This window comes from Falco cherrug, chromosome 2, assembly GCF_023634085.1.
Source record: "Falco cherrug isolate bFalChe1 chromosome 2, bFalChe1.pri, whole genome shotgun sequence".
NCBI lineage: Eukaryota > Metazoa > Chordata > Aves > Falconiformes > Falconidae > Falco > Falco cherrug.
In genome coordinates this window covers 64794875-64813318 of record NC_073698.1, presented here as the reverse complement: position 1 = coordinate 64813318, position 18444 = coordinate 64794875, and the positions used below count along the sequence as shown (strand labels likewise).

The 18444-nt window shown below is 36.4% G+C and overlaps 1 protein-coding gene across 9 annotated transcripts in view; it reads right to left on the bottom strand.

The window, feature by feature from the left end:
- ATP11A (ATPase phospholipid transporting 11A) overlaps positions 1-18444 on the bottom strand; it is a 131686-nt gene that overhangs the window by 14649 nt on the left and 98593 nt on the right. For 6 of the 9 annotated variants that reach the window (XR_008730834.1, XM_055701725.1, XM_055701723.1 and 3 more), the window contains exons 16-26: positions 17387-17460; positions 17031-17134; positions 15119-15300; positions 14197-14448; positions 11511-11685; positions 10138-10240; positions 9743-9888; positions 8713-8772; positions 7007-7134; positions 5308-5443; positions 4729-4752 (exon numbers count right to left, since the gene is read on the bottom strand). Coding sequence is in view for 8 of the 9 variants with exons in the window: in XM_055701725.1 (XP_055557700.1) it covers positions 4729-4752; positions 5308-5443; positions 7007-7134; positions 8713-8772; positions 9743-9888; positions 10138-10240; positions 11511-11685; positions 14197-14448; positions 15119-15300; positions 17031-17134; positions 17387-17460 (1384 nt within the window). In the remaining variant the exon portion in view is untranslated. The remainder of the gene's footprint in view (positions 1-4728; positions 4753-5307; positions 5444-7006; positions 7135-8712; positions 8773-9742; positions 9889-10137; positions 10241-11510; positions 11686-14196; positions 14449-15118; positions 15301-17030; positions 17135-17386; positions 17461-18444) is intronic. The other 3 variants (XM_055701727.1, XM_055701726.1, XM_055701721.1) reach the window with 1 other exon arrangement.

The window sequence follows — 18444 nt, the reverse complement described above, 5'->3', positions numbered from 1 at the left end:
CGGATCCAGAGGAACACTGGGAAAGTAAGCAACAGAGTTAGGTCACTGTATTTTAGGAGAAGACACTGTTTGATTCAGAGTATTGCATCCATGAAAGACAAGGGTGCCCAAGACAATGGAAAGATTTTGGAAGATACAACCGCTGAGGTCTCACGAACTCCCTTCTACAGGAAGACATGGAATTTCAGCAGAAGACGCAGTTGGCCAAGCAGGATGTTTCTCAATGAACAAAAAGGCAAAATAGGAGCATACAACAGATGACAATATGGGCAGGCAGCAAACAGGTAGCATAAAATCATTACTTGGGTACAGAGGAACAAAGACACAGGGCACTGGGACAGGCTGCCCAGAGGGGCCGTGCAGCCTCCTTCTCTGGGGACATTCAAAACCTGCCTGGACACAACTCTGTGCAACCTGCTGTGGGTGACCCTGCTGTAGCAGGGGCTTGGACTGGATGATCTCCAGAGGTGCCTTCCAGCCCTGGCCATTCTGCCATTCTGTGGAGCCCAGTTAGTGTGGTTAGTGAGGGATGTTGAGGGTGACAAAAAGGATATTTACAGGTATCCTTGCTTCAAAAGGAAAAGGTATGTCCACTGATGGAGTGGTAGGACAACCTAGAGGAAGGTGTTGAAGTGCTTAAATATTCAATACTCTGGATATTAGTCTTCATGACCAAAACCTGCTCCTTGCATTTAACAGCAAAGCTGGGGAAGGAGCAGCCGACAGTGTGGAAGCAACAGGTTAAGGAGTTGTTAAGGAGGGAGAGCACTGGATGCAATGTATTTTGAATTTAACAAGGTGTTTGACACTTGACTTGGACAGCATTCTCATTTGGAAGATTAGGAAGCAGGGGCTGGGCAAACAGGCTGCTACTTGAGTTGAAAACTTTCTGAACCACTGGACTCAAAAGTTTAGTGGTCAATGTCCTTGACGGTTGGCTGCTCTTGATCAGTGAACCACACTAAGGACTGATGCTGGGGCTGATATGGTTGAATGTCTCTGTCAGTGGCCTGGTGGTGACACAGAGAACATCATGAGCAAGCTCCCAGGTGATACAAAAATAGAGAATAGTTGACAGTGAATGGCAGAGTTTCCATCCAGGGAGACGAGACCTCCACTGATTTGAGAAGTGGGCTAATAGACATAAATCAAACAAGGAAAAGAGCACAGTTTTACACCTATGGAGGAGTAACAACATTATATTGGAACTGACTGGCTGAGCAACCGCCCTGCTGCAAAGGAAGCTGCAGTGGGGTTACAGTGGACTCCAGGGTGAATACAATCCTATACTATGTTCTCTCTATACGTCCGGGAAACTGCAAACTGAGCTGTACTGGGAGGAACATGGTCACTAAAGAAAGGTTATTACTCCCACCTACCCAGCTACAGGGAGGTTGAACCTGGAATACCATGCCCAGTTCTGGGCCCCTCAGTTCAAGAGGGATGTGAAAAAAATTGGAAAGGATCAAGTGGCAGGCAACCAAGGTGGTTAGCAGTCTATAGCTATCCTGTGATGAGAGGTTCAAGGACTTATTTACTGTGGTGGAGGGGAGGTCAAGGAACAACCTAGTAGCTACCCACAATTATTTTAAAAACAATTACAAAGATGAAGAACTGGAACAAACCTCTCTTCAGCAACAAGAAAAAATCTGCTTAGGTATCAGGATAATTTTTTTTACCATGAAGGCAGAAAAACATTGCAACAGGTTGCCCAAAGAGCTTATGGAATCTCCATCCTCAGGGATATTCAAAACTTGAAAAAGACTAGACAAAGCCTTGAGCAACTTGATTTTGATTAGCCCTGAAGAACGTAGGGAATTGAACTGGATCACCTCCAGGGTCCCTTCCCATCTACATTATTCTGTATGAGCTCACCCAATACCAGATGACAGGGGATCCACACGGGCAAGTGACCACATGAATGTGCTGCAGCAGGAGAAACTCTGAATGGAGACTACAGCCAGCCACAAGACAGAAATCTGTAGGAAACTAGGCTGAGATAATCTGATCAACTGGGAAAGGAAAATGATTTTTAAAAATAAACAAATGACTGGCTGAAGAAGATTCATTATTCTGAGTAACCATTTCATTATTTTAAAATTACTCAATGTGTGACCGAGTGTACAGAACACAAGATGAAGTGGAGAAAACCTTCAGCATTTTGACCTTTTGGTTTGGTGTGTAATACAATAATTTTATAGGGTCATGCCATCACTACAGCATTTTCTGTGCCCTGAAAAAAAAAAATCAGCGCAGTTTAAACTGGACAGGAATCTGGTTCAGGAACTTCAAATTATGCCATTTACTGGCTTTCTTCTGCAGTTAAATTTTACAATACTCTCATGTCATATCTGGCATCTCTCAGAGAGCCTAGTGTCAATCTAAGTTTCTGCACACTGAACTGATGTGTCCGTACTTCCAATAAAAGCTTTGTGTGTCAGGCTAGAAAGCACCGGGCTGCAACCAAACTCTTCACCTACCCAGCTTTTTAGCTCAGAAAATGAGGTCATAGCACAGGGTCACCAGACTCCGTAAGGCTGCTAATTTGGCACAGAGAAAGTTAAGCAGAGCAATATGGGATGGTGTGAGTTACAAAAACTCACAATGTATTTTTTCAGCATTGAATATCTCAAGATACCACTCATGTCTTCAGGCTGTGAATCAGCCTTTTGTAAGTCTGTTTGTTAACAGCTAGTTTATTAACAAATATTTTTCTGTGCTCTGCTCCCAGCCTATACAAGACTTCCCCTCCTTCTTCTGTGACTGTATTTGTTGATCTTCCATGTTCCAATTCATCATTCTACTCACCTTTCATCCTTGCTGTTTTGTATTTCCCAGTCTGTTATTCCTTTTAACTCAGTTTCTCCTACCTATCTCTGAACCCAGCTTAACAATTATACTTAATCCACACCACATCAAAAGTTAAAATAAAAAAAATCACAGAGGAAATACATATTCTCATGTGGGTAAACTAAGATCACATTGTCAACCTGCAATTACTTCTATGGGGCCTTCTTTTCTTCTTACCTTCCTTATGTAGTTGGTCTCTGACTATACGTTTTTATACCACCAACCGTGATGTCATATCCAGAGTGGAACACCATACACACAAAGCAGTATCACAAATCAGTAGCAATTAGTAAGAGATAAATCTTTGGCATCTTATTTTATTTACCAGGAAATGACAGGCAAACATTTATGAAGCAAATTTCAGTGATTAAAAGTACACTTTTCTATTATGCTAGCAGTATCACTCAACAGCATGCAAACAGTTTCAAAGAAATTTCTAAATACTGAGAACCATCCCTGGGGGGATTATGCTTGGAAGCAAGCTTAATGGTATGCAAATTTTAGTCTGACACAGGCATCAATCTAAGTGAAAGACATTAACTTTCTTCACTTTTTACTAGTTTTGCAACAATGCTGATTAGTTCATTTCTGGAGGGAAAGGTTAATTCAAAATTTTTGCTTCGGCACCCATTTTAACAGTTTGGAACCTAACTTGAATCATCTTGTATCATTAGTGTTACTTTCAGCTCTTTTATCCCCTTTCCTGCTTCCTACCTTTTCCTTGTTCCATAATAATGTTGTGGTAAACCTTTCAAACCTTCAAACATTTCATTGACTTTTTCCCTATCTGAGCATAATTTACGTGCTTGGAAATAAGCAACATCAACTAGCATTCATGTTATGTATGAACTCACATGTGTATCTCTGACAACAGTAACATTTGCAAGCCTTTACATATAGAATTGCAACTCAGTATCTGTAAGTTTTATACATACACATGAGCATACATACTGAATAATGATGAATTTTTTAACGCTCTCTGACACTCAAGAGTCAGAATGTCTCATCAAACACCACATTTATCATCAAATATTAACAAGGGTATCTAGTTGTAGATGTAAACATTCAGAATTTGGAAATCAGGCACTAGTCTGGCTTTAGAGCTTTAGCAAGAACAATTTGATTGAATGTGGGCAACAGAATTAAAGGAAAATTTCAAAAAGGAACCCAGTCATAATATTTGCAATGCAAACCATTTACAAACTGTGTGCAAGTATAAGAAGTCTAATTCTGAGAACTATAAATACAAACTGACGCAGAATTTGAACATCTAACAAGACCAGGAAAAGAAGTGCTGCAGTGTACAGTTATGTCTGATGGAAATTCATTCTGTCCTTAGAAAAGCTCTTCCTAACAAGTGCTCTCTCACACACTAGCAGTTTATTTCCCTGATAGATGTCACAAAGATGGTATGTAATGATATTTGAATATTGCATTTCTAGCAAACATGTATGTTACATATAGTCAACAAATATTGTACAGTTTATTTTCTCTCTCACTTTGAGGGTCTTTTCTAAAGCCATTCAAGCAACTTATAGCAGAAATTGTAATCAATTTTCTATAGCGAAGAGGGTCAGCAACAAAATGTAGGTTACAGAAAAGCATAGAACAAAACAACAAAATGCAAGGAAGCAAAAAGCTTACTTATTTTTTGAAGTTCATGGCTCTACCACACCTGATGTACCTTAATATACCTTATACTCCATATAAGTTCTTTATATTTTAAGTTACAAAGTAGCAATAAAGAGCATTTCTATCTATAGGTTTAAGTGATATTTTGAAATAACTATAGGAAATATTTAACTGCTCTTTAACAGTTTAATTAAAGAACAGTAAAAGATGAAATGGATATCATGACAAATCCACAATAAGTCTTACCATGTGAGTGCTGGTTGTCATTAGCTGAGGATAGGAAGAGAAGCAAGTAGCAAAAAGAAAAAAAGCACACAAATAAAATAGACCAAAATATCAATGGGTAAAATAAATAAAATGCAAAAGTTCTCAAAATTTGCATTCATGTGACTGCAAAGCAAGTAGATTATTTTAAGCTGCCATATGTAAAAAACAATTAAAATATTAAAAAGCTTGTTATATTTAAGCTTTTATGATCATTCGTAACTACTCTACCAAGAGTCTTTTGATACGTTAATCAAATATTCATCAGATGCATGTTAAGCATGAAACAGAAAAGTTACTATGTAAATTCTGAAGGAATACTTGGAATTTATGATATATATTTCTCCTAAGTTGTATCTAGTCCTATGCCTCTGTTTACTGACACACCGTACATCCTATTTGCATGGTTTCCTAAACAGACAACCCATCTATCTCACTATAATACATTAAACAGTTATCACCTGTGCTGGAAATCTTGAATAAAACAATTAAAACTATGTTCATAGCACAATCAACATTAAAAATATGATCTTTGATTGACTGATCAAATCCAGCACTAACCTGTCCATTGCTGGTCACAACTGTGTTGTCATACAAGAGATAGGCACCAAAGAAAAATACCACAGCATCAAACACTCCTAGGAATGTCCAATAAATAAATGCACGCCAGCGCAGCAAAGCATTCTTGGCAACATCTCTGTGTAAAACAGGATACATGCATTCTTTATCAGCATGTTCAAAAAACCTAGACAAATCATGTCACTCATACTGGTTTTTGAAGGAAAAACAATTACGAGATCCCGTGCAAAACTACCTTTATACAAAATATGTCTGTTTTCCAGTATTCGCTATGCATGCAATGATCCGTAGATTTTAAATGGAAACACTAGAGGTCTCTAGAGACTTTATTTCCCATGGGGTATTTTCATACAAAATATTCTAACAAAACAAAACATTAATTTTATGTGGAATGTGCGAAACAAGGATTTTGCAGTTGAGTTGAAACTTCAGGTGAAAGTGGATTCTTGAGTGTTTTCCCACAAAGCATACAGGGATTGGTCAACAATCAGACTGTTCACTAGCATGCATTTTCTTAATACAGAAAAAATTAAGTATTACAACTTTAATTCTTGCCCACAGAATGAGTATATATCAACTTGGCATATATCATAAAATACATCAACCAGAACGCAGTCAAATGAAAACCCTGAATTACAGAAGCATTTACTACCAATCAATATTTTCACTTTTATGCACTTTAAAAACTGTCTGACCATATGAAGTCATTTCTCCCTGCAGACTACCACTATACAGCGCAAAACCGTATGTGGCTAACAATAGCCTCATCTGGCCCAGGACAACTGCACTATCGCCCAAAACAGCTTAGCAGTATCTGTTACGATATCAAAACCCAAATGTTTTTGACCAAATAACCTCTGCTAGCTTTCAAAAGCCAAAAAGGTCTTCCAAATTACCATTTCTAAACTGAAAACATTTAAGATATAGAAGAGAAAATAAAAATGGGGGGATCAGTTTCAACAGTAATATCTTGTTTTCCTTTGCAATTTCATAGGTAAGAACATATCACTGCATTGATTAACTTTTGGGCATCTAATATCACCTCTCTCAAAAAATGTTTTCCCTTTGACTATCTACTATTGCTCTGAAATGTACTGTGTTTGCAGCTACAAGAATCAAAACTGGGCACTATTCCTCATTTAGACAGCCACATGCAGTTAATTGGTAAGAACTGTATTTCAAGTGGCCAAGAAGCTAAACCAGTCACCATTTCAGTGCCTAGAAGCCAGGCAGCAATATGCAGAAGTCATTGTTGGACACCACACAGAACATATCCTATGATACAGCACTACCACTCAGTCCTCTTTTCTTTTAGAATAAAACATGTATATAGAAGAAACAGTATGTTTTCTCCTTTTAAATTATTTCTGTTCCCCATGGCTCGAGGACACAGTGTACTAAAACGATTCATATTTTGATTGGTAGAAGAGTAATTCTATCTTGCTCTCACTAACATAGCAAACGAATGGTGTGGATTGAAGTATGTAAACATTCATGTAACAATACATGTGTATCTGTTGTAGTTTACAAATTGTGCACATGGTCTTCAACCCTTCTGTTGCAGTGTATCTGATGTTCTACCGTAACCCTGCGGCACAGAAATCCTGAGGGCTTCCACTATAACAGAGCTAGATCCCACAACCGAACTGTCAAACTTTGGGGCACAATGTATTCATTTTACCTGTATAGGGAAGGCTCTCTCTTGAGTGTGTCTGCACTGACATGTTGTTCCATTAGACCATACAAGAGGATAGGAAGGGAAGTGAAGCTGATATTGTACAGGGTTAGATACGCAGTATCGTATAAAGTCTGTAGATGGAAAAGAACTAAATCAGCCAGTTTTAATTTTAAAACGCTATCCACTGCATGACACTTGAATTAAAATGAACGAGGCACCTTCTTCAGAAAAAACTAAAAAAAACCCTAAAAAAACTATTATCACTTCAGAATTGAGGCAAATATCCCTGAACAGCTGCTAACTGATATAAGACACAATTCTGCACTTGTACCCCAACCCTCTGGAGGACAAAATGTCAACTAGAAGATCAATTTAATAGTCTGGTCCACATATCAGCCCCCCCCCCTCCAGTTGTTTGAACCGCCCAAACTGAACAACAGCGGATTCCTGTAGAGGCAGAAATGCCTCTCTGGCACATCCACCCCTCTTTTGTCTCCTCCACATGTATATGACATGGAGACATGCAGGGAGGATCAGGGAGTACTACAGAGGTTCTTCAGCTGCGGGTAATGCAATGAACTGTACAAAGGCACACCTCAGCATGTCTTTGATACTTCTTCCTGCGAACTACTTTTTCATGTATGTATCATCATTGAAACTAGCCCTCAGACTTACCATGTCACCCCATAAAAAGGGTTGTTTTTTCCCAAAATCTATTTGGTGATCATTTATGCTGTAAAAATTGCTGTCAAAAATCCCTTTTTGATTTAGAATTACATTTAGCACTTAAAAGAACAGGAAAGGAACCTAAATTTTCATCAATGCATGCTTTCATAGCTAAATCCTAATAATGCTTGATAAAAATCTACAAAGGTTTCAGTGGTCATTTGAAATGAAAACCAAAACAGACCAAAAAAAAAATAGTTCTGTCATTTTTACTCCTCCTGGAGCTTTCTTTTGAGACATTCCACGAATTCAAAGCAACAGTACTATCTTCCAATTAAATCCTCCTCTCGACCAATTTAATCCTGAAAATATTAATCCTCTTTTTGTCTAAATCCGGTCATTCTTTCCTTTGTTTCTGAAGAAAGCAGAGGCAGACTTTTCTGCACAAACCAGACAAGAGCAAGCCGGAAAAGTAAATAAACAAAACTTCAGAGAGGAAAAATATTGTATCCTCTCCTGAATGATGGCCCTTTTCTGGTGAGCAGCAGTTCACTTTTTCTGTCTTTCCATGTTTATTTTTTCAACTAATTGAATGCTACTGTTTGTCTGAAGTTTGCAATTCATACCTGTACATGCCAGAGAAGACTAGTTTATTCTTCTATTTTCATTCTGAATGCTAAAAATGAACAACTAGTTCAATTACCTATCTTTCAGGATTGTCTCTGTCCACACTTAAGCTTAAACCTGAGAGACTCTAAATTTCCCACAGACATTGCACTTTGCATTGCCATTTTCAAATTTCGGTCTCCTGTATTCTTTGACTTTGAAAATAACATTGCTTTTATGATAATTCATTGATTTCTGTAACTTAAGTGCAATTGCCACTGAAAACCACATGAACCAAAAGCGATACTCTTCTTTTTACACTGTGTAAACTAACCTAGAAATTTTCTTAGCTGAACAGGCACCATGTTAAAAGGATCAATTTTTAAAAAAACATGCCAAAGAGAAAATGGGGCAGTGAGGGAAAAAGAACAACTAACCTGTTGTGAAAACCCACAGAAGAACTGATATAAAAACTGAGGAAAAATGAAGCAGACATTCTGAAAGACAAAGTGATACAGTCATCAAATGAAATACAAGCACTAATTTATATGGTATACAATGACATAGCTGTGTGTATCATAATTTTATAACACTAGTAACAGTGAACATTGCAGGAACAATAGAAAGAGCTGCATACATTAAACATCAACATTCTCAACTTACAGTAGTACTGTTAAGAAAAATGCTCAAAATATTTTGAAAGCAAACTTAGAAGGCTAGAGTTTCAAAATTCAAGGGCAATGAATTTTGTGACCCAGGAGCACAGCTCAGTCAGAGGCAAGGCAAATAAGGTGCAATCCGCAATAGGACACAAACTGTGATAAGCCAGCATGGACACTGTGGTTAGCCAGCAAAGTAATTTTAAGATGTTTCGAGCTGTGGTACCAAACTTCACCCTCTCCTAACTATACATATAGTTAAACACTAAGATGTTGAATTATCTTCTGAAGGCTCCTTGCAACAATTTTGCACTGTTTACTGAAAGAACCAGGATTGGATCCCAACATTTAGACATACAAACCTGTCAAAACAGGGGGATGCACATTATAAACTTTCTCCACCTACACTATCCTAATGAAGTTAGAAACGGATGTAAATTAAGTTATGATAAGTTCTCAAATACTATTTCCAACCTGATTTAAAAGGCCACTGTAGAGAGAACCCAGACTAGTAGGACAGTCAAGATGGAATTTGTAAGAGAAAGAGAGGGGGGCAGAAAAAAACAGACAAGGCAAATTTTGCGTTTAAACATACCACAAATTGCAGAATATATCTATATAGAAGCTATTTCACTTCATGGTCTGAATAAAAACAATAATCCCATTTCAGCTTTGCATCTGTTACTCAACAAAAATCTATTTATGGAATTATTGGGGTTTTGTACCATTGACTGTACAAACTGTATATTGTTAGACATTACCATATAAGTTTTTGAGATTTATGTAATTAGAATAAGCATTCTCCTACCTTATAAAAGAAGTATTGCACAAGTTCAGATATCCTAACATAATAAAAATGCCCATGAACAAGCAACATTTTTTTCAAATGTTTAAATTTAGGTATTGCATAGTCACTGTTTCTTGCTGCTTGACGACCTTCTTTGCCAATGATTCCTTTTAAAAAAAGTGAAGAAGCTGTTTAATAACTGAATAACTATTTCAAAGAGACAATTACTTGAAAAATTAGGTAATAATGCTATGACATTGATCTAATAAGCAATCACCACTTAAAAAATTCCTGGGGTAAATTCACTAAAAGTTGTGTACAAAATGTATAAGCTGATTCTTTGAGACTACTTATTTTTAAGAAATAGGTGTTTTTTGTCATTTCACTTGAATTAATATTCTAAAAAGCATACTTACCTATACCAACATGTGCTTCTAGTATCATACTGACATCATTTGCTCCATCACCAATTGCTAATGTGATAGGATGCTCCTTTGACAACTTGATCAATTTTACAATCTGGAAAAAAATAGTTTTAAAAACTCTTCTCTGTAATAGTTTGCTTATTTGGCTTGAGTGTACGATTGCATGAAATCTAATCATTTCATCATATACATCACACAAAACGACCAACACAGTTATATAAGAAATTCTGCAAAGGGACACAAAACCAATATTACCCAATGTAACTACTATGTATAAAGATCACAGTAGCTTCTTCATACTAAAAGTATTTATTCCAAATATAAAATAACATTTTTCAAATATTTCCAAACTATTTTGAGAGAGATGGACAGGAGGAAAGAAGAGAAGAAGAAAGGAAGATGTTCAGATTGCTTAATGCTGTGTAAATGCATTAATAAATTCAAATGGTTCCAGACAGAGTACAATTTCAAAGAAATACTGATATAAAGACTGAAAGATTCTGCTTTCTTAACTGTGCTGCCATTTTTCTTACTATTTAAGAAAAGATAATAGGAATCTGTAAATATCTAAACACTACTGACACAGCAACTGTCCAAAAACGTGACTTCAAATCTCTCCGTTACTAATGATCACCTCTGCAAATCTGGTACAGAGTCAGCTGCAACTAAAAACTTCTACAAACTTCCAGACAGTTAGAAGTACTGGCTACATACTTTTGTTAAAATGAATAAAGGCTACATATGCTGTAACTGAGCACTGAGAAAAAGACATGACAATTTGAAAGGGAAAGTGTATATTCCAGTGTTTGTTTCCTTTAAAAGTTCTTCAGCTATACTGAGATGTTTCAGTAATGGAAGGGTATGTTTTCACTTGATACATACTGGCATACAATAGTTAAGAAGTAGTTAAATATGATAATGCAGACATTTTTCTATCTGGATTCTTCTTTCTTGGCTTACCACTTATAAAATAGAGAAGAAATATCACTCTACAGTAATAAATAATGCAGGTTCTTGTAGTATCAACAGGTGTTAGACTATTCAAAGCTTGTTAGGTTAAAAAGGAAGCAATTAATTCAGTTCATTAATTATGTTTATTAGCATGTAATGACCATAAAATTTGCACAATATGTACGTAAATCAAATTCAGGTGGACAGCTGGGTGCCATTTTAGCATACCATTACCTAAATTGCTTGCCAGTAGAAATTCTCCCCTCTCCCTTTTTTTTTTTCTTTTTCCATTTTAGAAGATCCAGAAGTAAATGCTAATGTTTAAAGTTATCATAGTAAGTCATACAGAATATTAACCTTCAATATTTACATATGTGCACAGCTAACCAGCAGTTGTGAAATGAAATACAAACCTGTGCTTTTTGCAGAGGTGCCATTCGACAGCATAACACTGCGCTGCAGTTCCTACAAATTTCAAGAAAGAGCTCTCTGTAGTTACCAGAGCTCCCATCTTGCCTTGGTTTCATTATTAATGATAATGCTGCTCCATCAATAATTAAACCATAATCTTGCATATCAGTTGAAAGTCTGTTCAGGGATAAAATATAAACTAAGAGTCACTGCAAAATTCTCAGACATATTTAATTTATCTAAATTTATCAATTTAGTTCTGAAAACTAATTAATGAAAAAATAATGAGTATGGAATACTGCAAAATTAATATACCTTTAAAGGAAATTCCCTGTATAGGGCTGCTATATATGACATTTTAAAGTTTCAGATTATGTTGAAAATATTCACTGCTTCACCAACTCAAAGACAGAAATCTGATACCTCAGTTATTTCACCAGTGAGCATGACTGTATAATTAATGACCTTTCTGTTCGGTTTGAAAGGGCTCCAAGAACTGCAGTGAGGTAAACAGAGCCGTAGGAATAAAATTAATGTTGTGGCTTATTCCATAATACAGAGGGAAAAAGTAAAAGGGAAAGGCCTTTGGGACTCTGAAATCTACTTTGATGAGGAAAATCATCTTTTTTTCCAGAGGTCTACATTTAAGAAAGTAAACCACTAAAAGATACTTGTTGGCCTGGAGAGATAAGGCCACTGTCTACAAGTACAGTATGCATACTTCACATGTAGGGTGGTAGCCAAGTCTGATACAAGTATACATGTAATTATAATATTAAAATATAATCATTATATGTCACCTCTAATATTGCAATATATTGTTATATATATTAATCTATTACTGGTATACTTCTAATAATTTGGGAATTGCTAGAAGTGTAACTATGGTCCCGTGAAGCACAGTTTACCACAACATATGCTGAACAACGGGGGAAGATGGTCCGTGCTACAAGAGCAGATTTCTGCGGCATCCAAACTAGTTGTTTCCAGAGCACCCTTGCATTTGCCTGCATTACGGAGCAGCCTCCGGCTCCAGCTCAGCAGTAAGTGATACACTGAGATTTACGTGTGCTCTCGTTTCAGTGCTTCAAAGTTATGCTACTGTGTGTGGGTTTTCAACAAACACTGTTTCACCAGGACCAATGTTTGTGAGGAAAACACCATATTTATTAATAATAATGCGTTTTAAGCATTTCCATCTTCACGACTAGAACACAAGCTATTTTTGACAAACCATATATATAAAGTACTGCAAGCCATACTTCATGGCAGTTCACATTTTCAGCACGTTATTACCATTGGCACAAATAGGGCAACACCATTGCTACACAATGATTTCAACCAAAAATGTATTATTATGAACTTCAGGCAAGGTAGGGAATGTTTGACATATTATAGTGAAAGATTATCAGCCTAAATTTCAACATCCAGGCAAAAACCTGCTATTACTATCTTAGCCCATTCTCCAAGTCTGGAGCCAGGTAAAAAATTCTGGAGTCTTAACGTCTACAAAACTGTCATTGCACAAGAAGTTAAACAAACATGTTTAAACACATCTCCTAAGGGCTGTGGGACTTAGGCTAAATGTGGTATAGATGACATAGAGAAGGATGACTTATTTAACTGAATATATGAATGGCCTTGATTAGTCTGATGAGGTTTAAGGTATAAGAAGAGCTAAGAAAAATGCTCTGGTCCAGAGTTTCAAGCTGCACAGCTAAAAGTTACAGAAAGTCTCTGCTAAAATAGTATCACAAATGCTTTTTAGCTTGTTGTTCCTTTACTACAAACTTACTACAAACGTATATGAAATGTACTTGTTAGCTGGTTCCATATTAAAAAAAGAAAAAACGAAACACAACAAAAAAATCAAGTATTCACTATGTCTGGAAAATCAGTAACTTCTTTTCTTAGCATCTTAAGATGGTACAAATGTTTCAGAATCTAATTCTTAGGTTTTTACAGTGGAAAAAAAGAGCAAGTAATGTGTACCGGCTATGAAGCTTCAAGTAAGTATCCTAATGAGTACCTGTATGAAGCACAATTTATCCTATACCTGGTTTTTGCTTTAAAATGCCATTTTCTATCTTATTCCATATTATGTTTCACTTCTGTATACATAATACCTATCATTCTACAGATATTCAAAATATACACAAGTCAATGCTTTCTTTACAATTCAGGGCACTTCCAAGTATTTTTATGCACACCAGAAGATTTGGTACTATGCTGTTGCCTGACACCTGTCTGTAAATGGAGCATAATTTTCCCTAGAAAGAAGGCCATATATTTTTGCTTTCTGTGGCCTTGGCCTTCTCAAGGAAGTCACACCATACACGAACTCTGATTACAGGAATACATCACATCTGCTTCCTTTTTAAAAGTTAGGAACAGTATTTTGCTTTACAATCATTTTTTTCAAGCGCAAGTATTTTTGCAGTGGAAAAATATATAATGACAATGTCAGTTGTGATTTTTCTTTTAGCAGTTAAAGCAGTAGCAGAAATGAGACAGAGGAAGAACATTGACTGTGTATTTTTAACCTATTGCCATACAATAATTCAGACTTTAACAATAGAAACTGAAACACAGGATATTCCTGGTCTTAAGATAATTGATCCATCATTTAATTTTTTACGAAATGCACAGAAGCCCATCCCTGGCTTGAAAATTTAACTTTTTCCTTACCCTGAGAAAGTATCCCTGGTTAAGCTGCCATTGTGTCTTAGGACAGTTTTGCTTAGGTCAAAAAGCACATCGTGTAAACTCTGTTCCTCAATTTTCTTTGTAGTTAGCTCAAGTATTTGTGTATTTCTCCGGAAGAGTTTGCAAGCATAGCAAGTAGCTGCAGCAGTCTCCATTTTGTCTCCTGTCAGAACCCAAACTTTAATCCCAGCTTTCTGCAGTGCTTCAATAGTGTCAGCAGCTTTTTCTTGTAGTCTGTGGAAGTCAATTAACAATACATATTGATAGATTGCTTGGAAATGAGAAATTCAGAAGTCCTGATTGAAAGGTTTCCATAACCAAATAAAAAATTTCAGTAAAAGTTATCAGGTCTAAGAATCTTCCCCAAGGTGTGAATCTAAAAATGTTTAGGGGAGTAGTACATTATAAACAATAAGTTTTGATACTTCCGAAGTGCTCAAAGTCTCACCTTTCATGTATATAGCCTAAAAAACAAGATACTTCATTCTCCAGACAAGTACTTCAATTACAACTTTTCCAGTGCTTTCAGCTAAGGACATCAAACAGTGAAGTGCTGCTGAGCTAAAGTTACCTCCCAGTTTTAAAAGAGAGGTTTAAATTTTTTTTAAGACCTAAAGTTTCTTCTTTCATTTCCTCCATTTTGTAGTTCTTTCCTCCAAAACTTCTCCCTAAAATTTGTTCAATAAGGTAAATGGCTTGAATATACTGATTTTTGTACATTTAACTATTGTTACTACCTTACTAAATTATAAAGTTACCATGTGTAACTTTAGTAAGCTATGAGCATGGAATTCATTCAAACAAAGGGTTTTAATAAATCTTTAATCCAGAAGAAGAGTTAAGTGAGAGTCTTCAACAACTTTGTTAACATCACTAAACATATGAAACTAAGAAATGTACATACCGATCTTCAACAGCCGTAGCACCAAGTAAAATAAAATCTCTTTCTATCTTCTCATACACTTCTGCCAATTTCTTTTCCCGATCCTGGAGGGCCAACTTTGCATTCTGAAGCAGCTTCTGTGCATTGCTGTATTCTTCTGCTGTGAGCTTTTTATATGCAACGCACAACGTTCGCAGTCCCTCCTAAATAATGTAATCAAAAAAACAAAAGGCCTCTTAGAAAACTCTTCTTAAGACTTCTTGCTGGTGTTGATGCTGGAATATTTGAAAAAATAGAATGATTTTATATTAACATGAAGAGTCCCACTGCTCACTTTTATAGTGAAGCGAGTATAGTATAGACTAGAACATACGTCAGCTTGATTCTGTGCTGCCCTGGAAGCAGTTGTAACGTGGGGGACAAACCTCAATCCTCCAGAAGATGAACAGCTCAGCAACCCAACTGGATGTATGAGATTACCAGGGAAAAGAGAGTCAAGGTAAAAGGTTTCCTTCCCTATGTGTATAATTAGGCAGGATGAGTCAGTCTGAATAAATAACAATAGTATAAATAGTAGCTCTGCAGAGTCTGATTTTGATGCTGTGTTGCAGCAGAGAAAGGGACAAAACATCACAGAGAGTATCGAAAGTGAAAATCCGACCATGCCATTTCAGTCAAGTGAAAACTAGAATTTAGCTGTGGGTGTTTCAGACCGGAGCAGACTTTTGGACTGTGTGATAAATAAGAAAAGGATTATTTAGAATGCAAAAGGCAGGGAAAAGCTGCTACAACACAGAATTTTGACACCTCAAATACATGGCCTCTCACAACACCATTTAACTGGCACTTTATCTTCATAAACTTTAATCCAGTAGGTCTTTACATAGTTACTTATTACCAATCCAAGAAGGATAAAATAGCTCCCTGACTCTTGCTATTGATAAGCGCAGGTGCCAGGTGGCTGCCTGTATCTTCTTTCAGAGGCTTCTGTACATGGGAGACATCCCTATTTCCAGTTATGCAGGATGAAGAAGTAACTGTTGGTCTGGGTTTCTTTCTTGACAGACATTGGATAGATACGATACATAAACACTTCTTTCAGTTTCATTAGCCTCCTTCACTTGTAATTATCAGACAGCTGTTTCACAGAGTAAAGCTTAGCAAAGCACTTTTGATGAAGAACTTTGATGTTTCCCTTCAAAACAAAAGCAGGTAACAATGTAGGTATTTTTTCACATACCTGTAATAACACTTTGTTTCAGTTTGAATACTGGAGGCAAGCAGATTTTACCCTATTTGTAGGACTGGCAGTCATACTCCATTGCAATGGGTTCTGCATATTTTTGGACACAGCAAAATTCACTATTTTACAACTCCAAATACCACCTTTTAGGTAAAGCCAAGTTCTGAATTTCTTTTAAAGGTGATCAGGCAGTTCATAGCTCATTTTTAGCAAGCAAAAACATAAGGATGATCACTGCACCGGTTCCCCATAAGAAGCACATTTGTTGCTATACTGTGCTTTAATTGATTTTCTCTTTTAAGAGCTTGTAAAGCAATCAAAGCAGAAAATCGTAACTGCTAAAGATGAGGACTGAAAGTAGGAATGAGATTTTCATTGAAGTTTTTCACTTTACTTTCATTCAAAAGTTAATTCAAACCACCACAGCTGTGAAAATGTCATAGTAAAAAGCTAAGTGATGACCTCTGGAATAGCATACAGTTGTGCATATCTAATGCACATATATGCATATCTCACCACAACTGCCATTTGGAAGGTGAGATAGAGGGCATATTCAAATAAGGGAGAATAACCTTGGTGTCTGGGAAGACAAATCTGTTACCAGATCAAGCAGTAGGTCAGAACACTCAATTTATTTTTTTTTATTTTTCAATACTATCACATGAATAGATCAATAAACTGGAATCTTACCACTGCATTGCGTTCAACTCTGGATCGTATTTGCTCAATTTTGCCTTCTTTAACTCTAGGAAATATGGAAGAATCTGCTCCCTTACAAAACAGAAATATATCACCTAAAAGAGACAGCATATGGAATTCAAAATGGTCAAATATATCTTACTTAAAAAAAACATCCAAATTACTAAGTCTCCAAAAATACTTCTTCCAATTATTTTATATAACATTTGCACTCATGCTGGTACCTGTTCCCCTTTTTTATAGAGACAGACACACAGACTGTGGTTAATGCTTAATTCTTTGATAAACTGGAAATAAATTCAAGTGAAACAAAAACATTTAAAAGAAAGAGAATGTGACAGCCCTACCTGTTGAAGATTTAACAATTACACTCATTCGCCGTCTCACAGAATCAAAACTCAAAACCTCTAATAATTCAAACCTGAAATAGAAACAGAATTATTTTTTAAACAACTCTGCTTTTCTAGATCCCTAAACTTATTATTATGACTTCAAGCATATCAATTACAACATGACTTCTAATATGGAAAATTATGTTGAGTACTATGGAATATGTAACTAGTACAGAATGAAACAGCAATACAAACAATACATAGGGGAGGCCCTTAGCTTCCAATTACTTACAATGCTTATAAAGTATATAAATTCCTTCTTATAGTACCTAGGCACAGACTTAGAACTTCAAATGAATAGGTGTTTACACTTAAGTCATTATTTAATATTTTTCTAATTTTGGCTACTCCCATCTCCCGACAGTGCTAATCTAATTTCACAAATCTTGCTCAAGTGTTGACTAACAAGTTATTCAAGTGAAAAAACATTTATTTTTACGGGTTTATATTTGCCATTGGTTTCACGATTTGATTTTATCCCATGTTCCTTTCCTTTCTAGGAGGAAAAGCTCCTGTTGTACTGTTTCTGTATCATTCATCAGTTTATATACTTTTATCATTTCTCTTACCTATTTCCTTTTGCCTAAGAAAGCCCCCCCCCTTTATTTCCAACATAAACATAAGCATCCCAGTGATTAATCCCAATCTCTTCAGCATTCACCTCTCTTAATATTTTGCTTATAAATAAATCTGCTTCTTTAATTACATCATTCAGTTCCAAGTCCTTACAATAGCTTGGGATTCAAACCTCTACCAGGCCACAGGGTTTATTTCATTAAAAGCTACGAAAGGTTCTAACAAGGAGCTGGATCAGGCCTCTGTCTACAAACGGTGATGCACTTTGGAGAAAATTCCTAGTAATCACAGTGCTTTCATAAGTCAATAAATGACACTGACTCCAGTTCTTATGAGTTGAGCCACAAGAGTCTGAAGTAGCCTTTGGGAAAAATCCTCCATATTCCCTAAAAGGAGGAAAAATAACAGCGGGGTTCCTATATTCATGGCCAAGAAGT